General features: G+C 47.7%; 2 protein-coding genes across 13 annotated transcripts in view; one reads left to right on the forward strand and one right to left on the reverse strand.

The window, feature by feature from the left end:
• Positions 1-4: 4 nt before the first annotated feature.
• Strat (RAB interacting factor STRAT) lies at positions 5-6,162 on the forward strand. Its single transcript, XM_076795348.1, has 2 exons — positions 5-137; positions 442-6,162. The coding sequence occupies exons 1-2, from the start codon at positions 12-14 to the stop codon at positions 673-675; spliced, it is 360 nt and encodes a 119-aa protein (XP_076651463.1). The 5' UTR covers positions 5-11; the 3' UTR covers positions 676-6,162.
• A 432-nt stretch (positions 6,163-6,594) lies between these two features.
• Positions 6,595-11,669, reverse strand: part of Phcl-1 (pH-sensitive chloride channel 1) — a 59,097-nt gene continuing 54,022 nt past the window's right edge. For 5 of the 12 annotated variants that reach the window (XM_076795327.1, XM_076795324.1, XM_076795321.1 and 2 more), the window contains 3 exons: positions 11,364-11,414; positions 7,415-7,531; positions 6,595-6,754 (listed from right to left, as the gene is read on the reverse strand). In XM_076795327.1, the coding sequence (XP_076651442.1) occupies positions 6,623-6,754; positions 7,415-7,531; positions 11,364-11,414 (300 nt within the window). In that variant the 3' untranslated portion in view covers positions 6,595-6,622. Of the gene's footprint in view, positions 6,755-7,414; positions 7,541-11,363; positions 11,415-11,669 lie in introns of all 12 variants that reach the window. The other 7 variants (XM_076795329.1, XM_076795325.1, XM_076795323.1 and 4 more) reach the window with 2 other exon arrangements.

Here is an 11,669-nt window from a genome sequence, read left to right on the forward strand (position 1 = left end):
CTTTGAGAAATATGTCGACGGGAACGGATCAGAGTTCCTTGGTGGACAAAGACGAGAGAAACAAGACGAAAGTTTACTGCACATTTTGCCCCTCGAAAATGTTAAACGCAGGTGCAGCCCGGCTAGTAAACATAGAGGTGATCGATTCTCAGTTTAATACGTAACGCTGTTAAAAAAAGAAAGAGGGAAAAAAGGAACCGCTAATCGATCGTATAACTATGAAACATTTCCAAGCATTGCACGGCTCTGTTCGTGCATAGATTTTTTGCGACACTGTGGAACCTAACCTCAAAGTTTGTTTACTTTACGGTTAGACCGCAGAAACTCGTGTATTCGTAGCGTTTCTTGAATTGAATTATTCGACAAAATAAAGCTTTTAATACAGTTTGGCAGTATACGCTACGTGAAAGCCGTAGTTACTGTAATTAAATTTGATTCTAGTTTAATCTGCCATATGTGCAAAGGAAAGGAGAAGGCGAAGCCGATCAACAAGAACTTGTTACGGACCACTGGCTGGTGGAGGATATGTACACGTTCGAGAATATCGGTGTCTCCCACACCGTGGACAATGTGAAGTATTTGGCTTGCGCGGACTGTGAAAGAGGCCCCGTGGGCTGGCACGATTTGGCCACGAAAAAGTCATACATCTCTTTGAGCCGAGTCAAACACGAATGATTTGTAAATAAAGGTCTTTTACGATTTTATACGAGTCATAGTCCACTTTTCTTTTCTAGAATAAATAATCTGAGACAAACGGTCGGGCAGAGAGGGAGAGAGAGCGAGAGAGAGAGAGAGAGAGAGAGAGAGAAAAAGACAGAAAGCATGGAGACGGAATGCACGTTACCGTTTAAGTTGATAGTTTAATATTTAATCATGTACGTTACAAACACAGCCGGATAAATCAGATAATCAATCGTCGTTACGATATAATAATCAGTAAGATTACGCTTACGATTAGAAATTATTTATCAATGTAATTAATACGTATGCAGTTTTGTGAATCAACTTCATTGCAATGCATCGATCTCGATAGCGCGATTGCTTTTCAATCGCGAAACGTTTATACGCAGTGCATATCGGTAAAATTAATTATCATTATCATCATCATCATTATTATTATTATTATTATTATTATTATTATTATTATTATTATTATTATTATATGTAACGTGTTTACACGCGTGGTTACCTACGTGTATGTACTTATACATACGTATATGTATTTGTACAATATATGCGTATAAATGAATGTCTTTCCGAAAGAATGTGATATTTATCGGTATTTTGAATTTTGCGTCTTCGATGTATTGAAGAAGAGAATGTACATAAGAAATACGATCTTTTCTTTCGAAGCCTCGGTTGGCTGCTCTTTGATACAGACGGTGATAACGTTTCTTTCTTTCAGATTGATGCCTTTTCTTTTCTTTGTTCACAGCTTCAGCTCCAAGACAAATCTTTTTCTTTTTTTATTCAGGACCGTCGAATCGTTTCGTCGCAGCGGAAAGAATTCTAGTTGCATACATACAAACATATATATATATGCGCGCACACACAGACGTGTCTATGGATTTCGCGTAAAGCTTTTTTTCTTTTTCTTTTTCTTCTTCTTGATCCTCTTCAATTTTCATGTCCATCTTCATCTTTTTCTTCATCGGAGAAAGTTAACCGTATCTATTTATCAAATAGGTTGTCGATTTGCCTTAAGTATTGCAAAAATAGTCGCGCGTTCGTTCCTAGCCGTGTTGCAACGGCTGTTAATAACATCACAGCTACGTTATCATTCTTTTTTCTCTATCGCGTTCCCTCATTCTCATCAACGAGATATATTTCTCGCGGTGCCACTATGCGATACACGTTTACACGTTTCGTCGTCATTACAAACGAGTGATAATAATTTCCGGGTATGCGATAGCTGAAAACAGCAAAGAGATTCAAAGGATCGAAGATGATATATCTCGACGTAATATTTTCAACTGGTAGAAACGATGGAGAAAATTTTGATTTTGCCCAAGGATCCGCAGTCTGGTAATTATTATGTATTTCGCGCGAATCGACGACGACAACGATCGAATCTCTGGCTACGATCAGAGTACAATGAACAACGTATCGTATCGGTACTATATCTCTGCCCGTAGAATATCCGTATAGCTCGCAACAAATAAACAAACAACCGGTCGATAAACGGTGAATTTGATGGTGAATTGTGTATCGGTGTATCGGTGTATCGGATCGACTCGCGGCTAACAAGAGTGAGTTGGGTTTCCGTCGTCCCCATCCCTCTCGAGATTCTCGGTTCGTAGTCCTTTTCCGGTGACCGCGAAACACGAGGAATCTGTACACCAATGCCGTTCTCTTACGGTTCGATTCTCTAGTTCCCCTATCATTTTCTCTTATTGTTAGACGCAATTAGAAACGAAGCTTCATCGTAGGCAACAACAACGGCAACGGCAACACCATCATTCGCACGCTCGCGCGCGCGCGTACACCCGTGTCTAATCTCTCTGTAAGCAAGAGTCTTTGTGTGCTTCTTCTTACCCTTACGTTTCTGGACACAGTCGAAAGGTACAAAAATAACCAGAATCAAATCGGAGATAGACTGGAAAATATACAGGGTGCGCCAAAGCGTACGGATTTTGGAACACTCTGTAATTAATACACGCGGACTCTCGTTCTACGCAGCGAGAGAGAGAGAGAGAGAGAGAGAGAGAGAGAGAGAGAAAAAGAGCTCGAACGATTGATTGCAATCTTCCGACCCTCTGAACCTCGAAATCTCTAGAACCTTCAAATCCTCTAAACACCCTTACACCGACTTACCACCCCCTGAACGCGAGTACCGTTCGAACGCTTTCGTTTCTCTCGCTGTCGTGCTGTTTTCCTCGAGACAACTCGCGGTGCTTGGAGAATCGGCTGGCTATCGACGTTGGTTCCGAACGGTTCCACCGAGGTTGCTTGTAATGGCACATCGAATCGCTTCGTCTCTCTCGTTTCCCCAGCTCGTTTTTGTTTCCCGGTCGGGCGAGAAAGCGAAGGCGCAAGCGTAAGCGTAATCGTAATCGTAATCGTAATCGTAATCAAACCCGTCGAAGCGAACGCAAAAGTGTGCGGCGGCGGATGGATATCTCGTTCCTTTTTCGAATAGGATCAGGAGCCGATTTCCGGTTCCAAGCTACCGGATAAGAAGATCGTAGATAGTCTAAACGTACAATCAATCGCAAAGGCTCGCTTGTAGCGTATTTATGTATTCGGTAATTCAGCAACGCTTCTTCGTTCGTTCGTTCGTTCGTTCGTCCGTTTCGTAGTTTTTCCCGATTCTAATTGATAATCATTTTGTTTCTGTTTTACAATCAATCGATTCGGCGGGGATCGATGCGAAACGAAAGGCGAACGCTGTGGAAAATATCGCGCGAGTGCAGCTAATCGTACGACACTAAACATTTAGGTCTTGGTCCGTGGAGTATTAAACGTTAACAAGATTAATTAACTTATCACCGCTTTCGTTCCTCTATCACCTAAACAACAACGCGTTCGGCCGACACGGCACGGCTCGGCACGGCACGGCACGCGACGCGTATAAAACGCAAGTGTATATTTTGGTAGAGCGGTACAGAGTAAGTACAGTCTGTTCTCGATGATATCGTCGCGTCGTCTTCTCCTCGGTCACACGGTTCTAGAGCGTCCGCTCGTTTCCCGATCGACGATTCCCGGTTTTTTTTCTCTACATGTACATATTTGGTATTCGTTGTGTCGATTACGCGCTACACCGTTGGATATATGTATGTACTCGTTTCAATTCGGCGTGGCGCCGCAGCGCGATACAACAGAAGCATGTCCGACACGGTATCCGTCCCGTATATATTCGACATTCGCTGACGTACAACTATTCGCTACGGTCCTAATCGTAATCGTAAATACAATACCGAGTACGGGGGTATGGTTACGCTGTTCGCTCGCGGTCCCGCGAAAACTTCTCCTCGCGAACGAACGCTATCGTCGATCGTATGCCAACGACACAGCTATAACCGGGCGAAACTGAAACATTCGAGACCTTCGGAACAGACGGTCGTAATTACGAGCGACGACGAGCGACGACGAGTCGACACGAATTTCACTGTAATTTCTCGAATTTACGTTGCTCTTTTCAACGACGTCTCGCTATATTATTATATATGTAACATCGGGAGAAGTTTCTCGGCGAACGAGAGCGAAAAAAGGTTCGAGCTGCCTGAACCCTTTTCCCTCTGTTTGGCGAACGAGTTCGCTACCAGCCGCCATTTTCATATTTTACGCGAAGATTACGCGAAATCGTACGAATTTAACCACGTTTTAAAGAGTTTACGACTCGTCTATTCGAGTATTTGGTTTCGTAGGAGGATAAGTTGTAGTTTCCGACTGATGTTACGCTGGTAGCGAACGGAGTATGGTCGAATACGCGTCGCGTCGGTTTCCCTTGGTCTGCGATCGATGTATTGCTGATTTTTAAAAGCGAACTTGGCCCGGCTTGGTATCTTGGCCGCTTGTTCCCCGGTATAATCCCTCCGAACGACCGGCAATAACAACTACGTTTAAAAAGTAGCGATAACGGTAGTAGCGGTATCGAGTAGGTAATACAGTGGTAATAATGGTTACTTCCCCTTAGCGGTAACGGTAGTAGAAGTAGTACTGGTAACAGTAATGGTAATAGTAATTTAGTAATAGTAATGGTAATAGTAATAGTAACAGTAGCGATGGTGGTGATGGTGGTGGTGGTGGTGGTGGTAGTAGTAGTAATAGTAGTAGTAGTAACAATAGTAGTAATAGTAGTAGTAGTAGTGGTAGTAATAATGATAACGACAGCGTCGACAGTATCGAGCAGTTAGAAGATCTTTAAAGGTACACGGATTATTGCGGAAAAACGCGGAACGTTTTGCCTCTTCCGGTTACGTCGCGTCGTCAGGTTTCTCTGACCGTTCTCAATATATTCTCTTTTTTCTCCTGGTTTCTTTCCTGCGTCCCTTCGGGGTTCGCAGTGTTTCCCCGACAACAGCATGTTTCGTAATTACTTTCAATGTTGCGATTGAACCGGGCTCAACCGCGTAACTGTTCTCCCTTCGTCCGGTATTTTCTATATTCGTTCCCGGTTTGCTTTGGTTTGGTTTGGTTTGCTATATCGCGCTACCGATAAGTTGCTTCTTCTCGCGCGTCGAAAGAGCGTCGGCGCTTCGTTGAACCTAATCGCAAGCTTTACCCGTAATACGTTTATTTCCCCCTGAATAGTCGTGTCGCGTTTCGCCTCGTTTCGAGCAGAAACAGCGATATCGGCCGAAACCGAGATTCGTTTGGTTCTTCATTTTTTTTTGTTTTGTTTTTTTTTTCTTCGCTTTTTCCTCTTTTCTCCAGCGAGCATTGTCTCTCGTTCGCCTACACGGGATACAAATCTTTTTAAAAGCTACGTCGGCGCGGAAAGCTACCATGAACGATCGAGAAAAGGAAATATATGTACATATGTATATGTACGTATGTTAATTGTATATCCATCGTATGCATTGGTACGTACGTGTAAGCGATATATCTACCGAAAAGCTTCGATGGAACGACGATTGATTAACCAAAATGTTATATGTATACATATATATACATATAAACGATACCGTATATGTATGCGTATATACACATATAGTTTATTTCTTTTTGTACAGCGGAATTGTATGCTTTGCAGCCCTGCTCTTCCCTTCCCTCGATTTTCAAAAGCGAACGTCGTTTCTCTTCTCGCGTTATCTTCCGTTCTCTTCCGTTCTCTATTCTTTTTCCCGTTTCTCTATTTTCAATTCTGGATTTTTTGGTTTTCTTCTCGCTTAAACGCCTACACGAATACAGAGCTAAGAATCCTCGCGATCGCGTCGAGCTCGCCGCGAATGCCGTTTAATCGATAACAAGATACCGAAAAAAGAAAGAGGTCGATCGTTAAGTAAAAGGCGAATCACGAGTTAGCGATTTCATGGACGACACTTGCATCGACCTTACCCCTAGAATTCTTACGTCTGTGAGATTATACGAGAGTAAAGTGGTAACACGTGGTTTTCCTTAAATACACGAAGATTCGATTCGTTCGGCTAATTTGTCGGAGAAGCGTCTTCGAATTAGCGGCATGACTATCCGACGAGAGAAGAAAAGAAGTAAAGAAATCGAGCGTGTGTACGTGTATGTGTGTGCGTGTGTCGCGTCGCGTCGCGTCTCTTCCCGTTCTTCCCACCGAAGACTTTTTCATCCTTCCTGGCTACGCGTTTCGCGTCTGTCCGTGTTCGGGCGTTGGAGTACGTGTTTGCGTGGGTTCGTCGTCGATCGGTCGCTGGATCGAACTTGTCGGGAAATGGTGCTCTTAACCGTAATCGCGTGTAGCGAGTAAAGACGAGGAAAAGGCTGATCCACCGATACGATGCGAGAGTTTGTCCCTCCTCCCGTCCGCGTTTTCTTCCGGTCACAGATTTCTCTTCTTCTCCTCCTCTTCTCTCCCCTTCTCTCCTCTTCTGTACAAGCAGCTGGCAAAAGCCGCGCGAAACAGGCGGACAGTCCGTCGTCCCTCTCCCGTCGATTCGACGATCGACCGGTGGAGTCCTCTCGACGATCGCCTCCCCCCGGTGCCGCTCTACGAGGTGCCCTTATAGTGGATGAAGAAAAAGGTGAGGAACATGAAATAGGCGACCGGGAAGGTGATTCTCGCTATCACGTCGATCGTCTTCGCCACACGGATCGGATGAGGCGGCTCCTTTTTTCTCAGCTGCAACAGACACACGAGCACCGCTCAGAATCATGACCGATCATCGACAATTCGAGATCTCGCGTTCGCGTGTAGCAGGTATACGCTACATGCTATGTTCGACTACAGGTGGGAGAAAATGTAACGGATGGTTTTCCGCGGAGGCACCTATAATAATTTATTTCCTGGTAGCTCTAGCGTTCAATTACTATTATTAGCTATTCGTATCAGCAGTTCCAATCAAGGGATCAAAGTTCGTCTCGAGAATGTGTAAACGAAAAATTGCTGCGCGAGGGTGAGGGTCTGGGGCGATTGTTCGCTGTAGCTGCGACGAAGGGTCAACAACCCCTTGCGCTGTAGCAGAAACGAATAACTATGACTCCGATTCGATATTATAGGGCAGGGGGTTAATCGCGGTTAGCAGACACGTTTCAGACGGCGAACGGAAGATGCTGTACGTTCGTCCGCCCCGACTCGCCTCGTCGAATAGGCTGGTATGGTAATTTCGGGGGCCGAACGAGGGGCTTCCCCGACGAACGGAGAATGGATGGGGGGATGGCAGATGATAGACGGTAGACGGTAGACGGGGGAGGATTAGTGGCGACGACGCGTCTACGACCACCGGGCATCGGGATCCGCTAGATGTTTCGAGGTCGACGGGGGAGTAGGTAATTAACATACCTCGGCGGTGCACCCGTTGGTGGCCGTATGCGTGCAGGGATTAGGTCCACAGTTGGTGCAGGTCACGATCTCGTTCGGGCCTGTCGTAGCTCCTGGTGGCGGACCGCCTTCTCGCTTCTTTTTACCCTGCGACAGGGTCTCCGTGGAAGAATCTTATAGCGTTACGGTGCGATTCGTGTGTAAACAACGATCCATTCTTCGACCGATACCTTCCCGTCCACCACGCCTCGCTCTCCCTTCTCTTTTCTCCGTTTCCTTCGGTCCGATCGTGGCTCGATCGGAAAATAAATCGGATGAAAACGACCAACGTTTTTGCCGGCGATTTCTACGGCGATCTGCGCGCGACCGTTCGAGACACGACAAGCGTACAAATGAAAAGCGTGGCTTGGAGGCGCTTCGATCTTTGGCGGGCAAGCTTGCACGTACAGGCGTGAGAAATAATCCGAAGATCGGATCACCGAGCGAACCGGTTCCGATCGGAACACGCGATCGGCGCTGGCTCGCGCGAATTCGTCGAAAAGTGAATCGTTGTTTCTCTCTTAAATAAATAGTACACGATCGAAGTGTATCGACCAACACTTTCGTGCCTCTGCGTGTACGCATAACTTACGAATTACATGCCGTATAACATCTACGTATCGCGCTGTCGCGCATCGAACTCGAGCGTCGATATCGTATCGAATCGATTTCGGCTCTCGGTTCTCGCGAGTGTTCGCGCGCTCGACCTCGATGCGAACACCGTTTCCTCTTCCAACGACTCTACGGAATCTGTGCGTCGTCGAACCTTGGCTACCGACGCACTGGCTCTCCCCGGCTCTGAGATGTTTCTGGACATCTCGGGTCCCTGGGGAGCCCAACGATCTCACAACGATCCTCCGTCCCTCGAGTCGGTTCTCGCGCCTCGCTTTTCCTCTCGAAGCGACGATAGTTGAGTCAAACCGCGCGAAAGCGCAACAACACTTTACGCCAAGCTGCTAGCTACGCGTCAAGCTCGATCGCTCGAGTCTCTAGTCGTTGAAAAAAAATTGTGAAACGCGGTAGACGTTCTCGGATGGCTAATAACGACGCGGCGACACAAATCAGCCGAATAGGACGTGTTCCCCGTGGTTGCGTTATCGTCACAAGCTTTCGGTCGTCCGACAACTAATGGCTGTCTTTTTGAGCTCGTCGCTCGTTCCGATAACGGTATCTTTCTCGTTAACGCGGCTCGTGCAAATTCCGTTTCGCTAGAGGTCGAGAATCTTCCGCGACCACGAGAAAGGAAAAGAAAAGGTAAACAGAAAAGAGAGGCGAAAGAACGAGGGACGCTCTCGTCCGTCGCGGATCGAGAAGGCAAAGCGTCGCGGCCGCTCGCAATATCACACAGGACGCAAGCCGATCATACTCTGTTGCTGCTAGGTATCGCTAAAACCACTGCGAGATCAACTAATTTATACTGAAAAGCGAAGCGTCAACGATTGCTTGCCACGTGTCTCGGCTGCTCGCCGACATTGGACGCTGCCGCGGCTCTACGCACATGCTTTCGATCGCTCGATCGCTCGATCGTTCGATCGCGCACGATCCCCGAGCAATTCGAGCGACCGGGTTGCTCTCTTCTTTCCCCCCATCCTTGGTTTCTCGGCTCCGGGTCCGGATTCGAAACGCGACGAGGAAGAGAGAGAGAGAGAGAGAGAGAGAGAGAGAGAGAGAGAGAAAGATAGTAGATAGATAGAAAGATATAGATGGATAGATAGATAGATAGATAGACAGACAGACAGACAGATAGGTACAGAGAAAGGAGAGAGACAGAGAGAGAAATTGATGACGCGAACGGAAAGCGAATCGTCGCGGAGACGGCAGGATGACGGTACCGATTCTCCATCGCGTAATCCTCGAACAACGATCAAGATCGGTAGTATCGTCGAGGCGACAAGGTACAGTGTGTGATCGAACCAAGTATCTCTCACCCGACGTACAGCATGCGTCGTCGTGCGTCGTGCGTCGTGCGTCGTGCGATCGTTGCATCGTTCGTGCGTGTTCGCGCGCGGACGACGCGCGCCCAAGTATACATATGTACATATGTATGTACATTCGTGCGTGTTCGTGCGTATCATGCGGTCTGATGCGATTTCATGCGGCCTCATGCAGTTCTCGCATGCGTCGAGATTCGCGATACGTACGCTCGGCCGTATCCCCGTGATCGGCTCTAAATGCGGACCCATGCAAAACGGAGTCGACGGCTTTGGATTTACGAGAGAAACAGATAGACAGAGATAGACACACACACACACAGAGAGAGAGAGAGAGAGAGAGAGAGAGAGAGAGAGAGAGAGAAAGAGAGAAGCTTCCTTCGGAAGAGACCGAACCGAGACATCGCTCCCTCGGGATCTAGTAAATCCAAGCTCGCGTTCCGTTACGACACATAAAGGAGACGAGAGTTTTTAGCTCAGGCGCAAGCAACGTCCTACAGCTCGGCTACTGTTTGTACTTCTACCTTATTTTCCGTACAGGTTGCTCGCAAAATTCGTCCTTCTTCGTGTGGCTATTCCCGCGAAACGGAGGATTCAGACTCATTTCATCATCGACGACAGAAAAGAGAGAGAGAGAGAGAGAGAGGGAGAGAGAGAGAGAGAGACAGAGAGAGACAGAGAGAGAGAGAGAGAGAGAGAGAGACAGAGATGAAGACAAAGAGAAACAGAGAGAGAGGGAAAGAGAGAGAGGGAGAGTAAGAGAAGCAATACGATCCAGAGAGATCGCGCGAAGAATTTTGCGGCATCCTGGGAAACTCTGATGCGGTTGCGTTGCACGTGGATCCATGCGCTTTGGTCATGCACCGTTGCAATAATAGCACGGAGATTAGAGTCGAGATATCTATCGGAGAGAGAAAGAGTGAAACGGATAAGGAGAGACCAGAGACCAAAGAGAGAGAGAGAGAGAGAGAGAGAGAGAGAGAGAGAGAGAGAGAGAGAGAGAGAGAGAGAGAGAGAGAGAGAGAGAATAGACTGTCGAGGAGAGGCGGTGAGAGAAATGGCATGAGCGCAAAGGCGAAGATAGTACAGACGGTGAGAGACCAGGATTCGATAGGAGTCGAGGGGTATGTTCTCTTCCGATCGTCGATGATCAAAATATATGCGTCAAGTGGGAGGTCAACCTCGAAGAATCTTCGACTTGCTATCGATCCTATTCGAACATCCCGCTCGACGCGTCCCTCGGACAGAATGCAGAGCGGAGGTGAGACGGCGATTAGGCGATTAGGCGAATAGGCGAATAGGCGAATAGGCGAATAGGCGAATAAGCGAGAAGGCGAGAAAGCGAGAAGGCGAAAGCGGAAGACGAAGGCGAAGGCGAAGGCGAAGGAGGGCCAGAAAGATAAAGGTACATATTCCGTTCTCTCGAACGGCTGCGAGAGAACGAGAGCGTGTTGCCCGTGTGTTTTAGCGGCGTGTGTCCTTCTCTGTATACGTGTGTGTGTGTGTTTTGTCTGTGTGTACGTGTGTCTGGTTCTCCAAATGTTTGCGGAGAGGTGTGAGCGCTCGTGTGATTCGTCAGGCCGCGGTTAAGACCTCGCGCGTGCACACCCTTGTTTGCGAAAGCACGCGGGTACAGGGCTTGTACAACAATGGGAGAAAACGAGAGAACGATGGGGGCGAGAAAATAAGAAGATAATCGCGGGACGAGCGAGGCAGGTTCGTTTTCGTGGCGCGCGATTCCTCGAGCACGTTTCTCCCCGCATCGTCTCTCTCGATATTCTCGGGAAAAATCGCAACGGCGCGGCGCGCGGCGTGCAAACAGGCCACATCGTCCGATCCGAATCAATCAGAATCTGTTTGCACACCGTGGCGAACGTCGATCGATATCGCACGGGCATCTAGATCGAATCGAATCGAATCGAATCGAATCTATAGAAGGGGTTTTTCCGTGAGGAACGCGCCAAGTCGTGACCGCGCCCTAATACTATGGGGGGTCTTACCAAGGGGCTGGCCAATATAATCCCTATCCTGCTGAGCACCGCTGGGAGCCGCTGCAACATCACAGACACCAAACAAAGAGACTTACTCACCAACATTTCCACCAACCAAATTCTTACTAATCGTGTTAAGTATGTTTACGTGTGTGCACGCGTGTCTGCGCGCGCCCGCGCGCGCTTGTGCGTGCGCACGGGTACGCGTGCGCGCGCGCGCGCGTCTGTGCGTGAGCGTGTACGGTACGTGTATTGTACGTGTACTCGTGTGTACAATAACGTGTTCGTCTTTCCCTTACATCATCCTCGTATTTT

This window comes from Halictus rubicundus, chromosome 10, assembly GCF_050948215.1.
Source record: "Halictus rubicundus isolate RS-2024b chromosome 10, iyHalRubi1_principal, whole genome shotgun sequence".
NCBI classification, from domain to species: Eukaryota; Metazoa; Arthropoda; class Insecta; order Hymenoptera; family Halictidae; genus Halictus; species Halictus rubicundus.

What these genes read in the sequence shown, in the direction of transcription:
- Strat (XM_076795348.1), top strand. Translation starts at nt 12, where the DNA reads ATGTCGACGGGAACGGATCAGAGTTCCTTGGTGGACAAAGACGAGAGA. An exon ending in CCCGGCTAGTAAACATAGAG is followed by an intron (nt 138 to 441) that starts GTGATCGATTCT and finishes ATTTGATTCTAG; the next exon opens with TTTAATCTGCCATATGTGCA.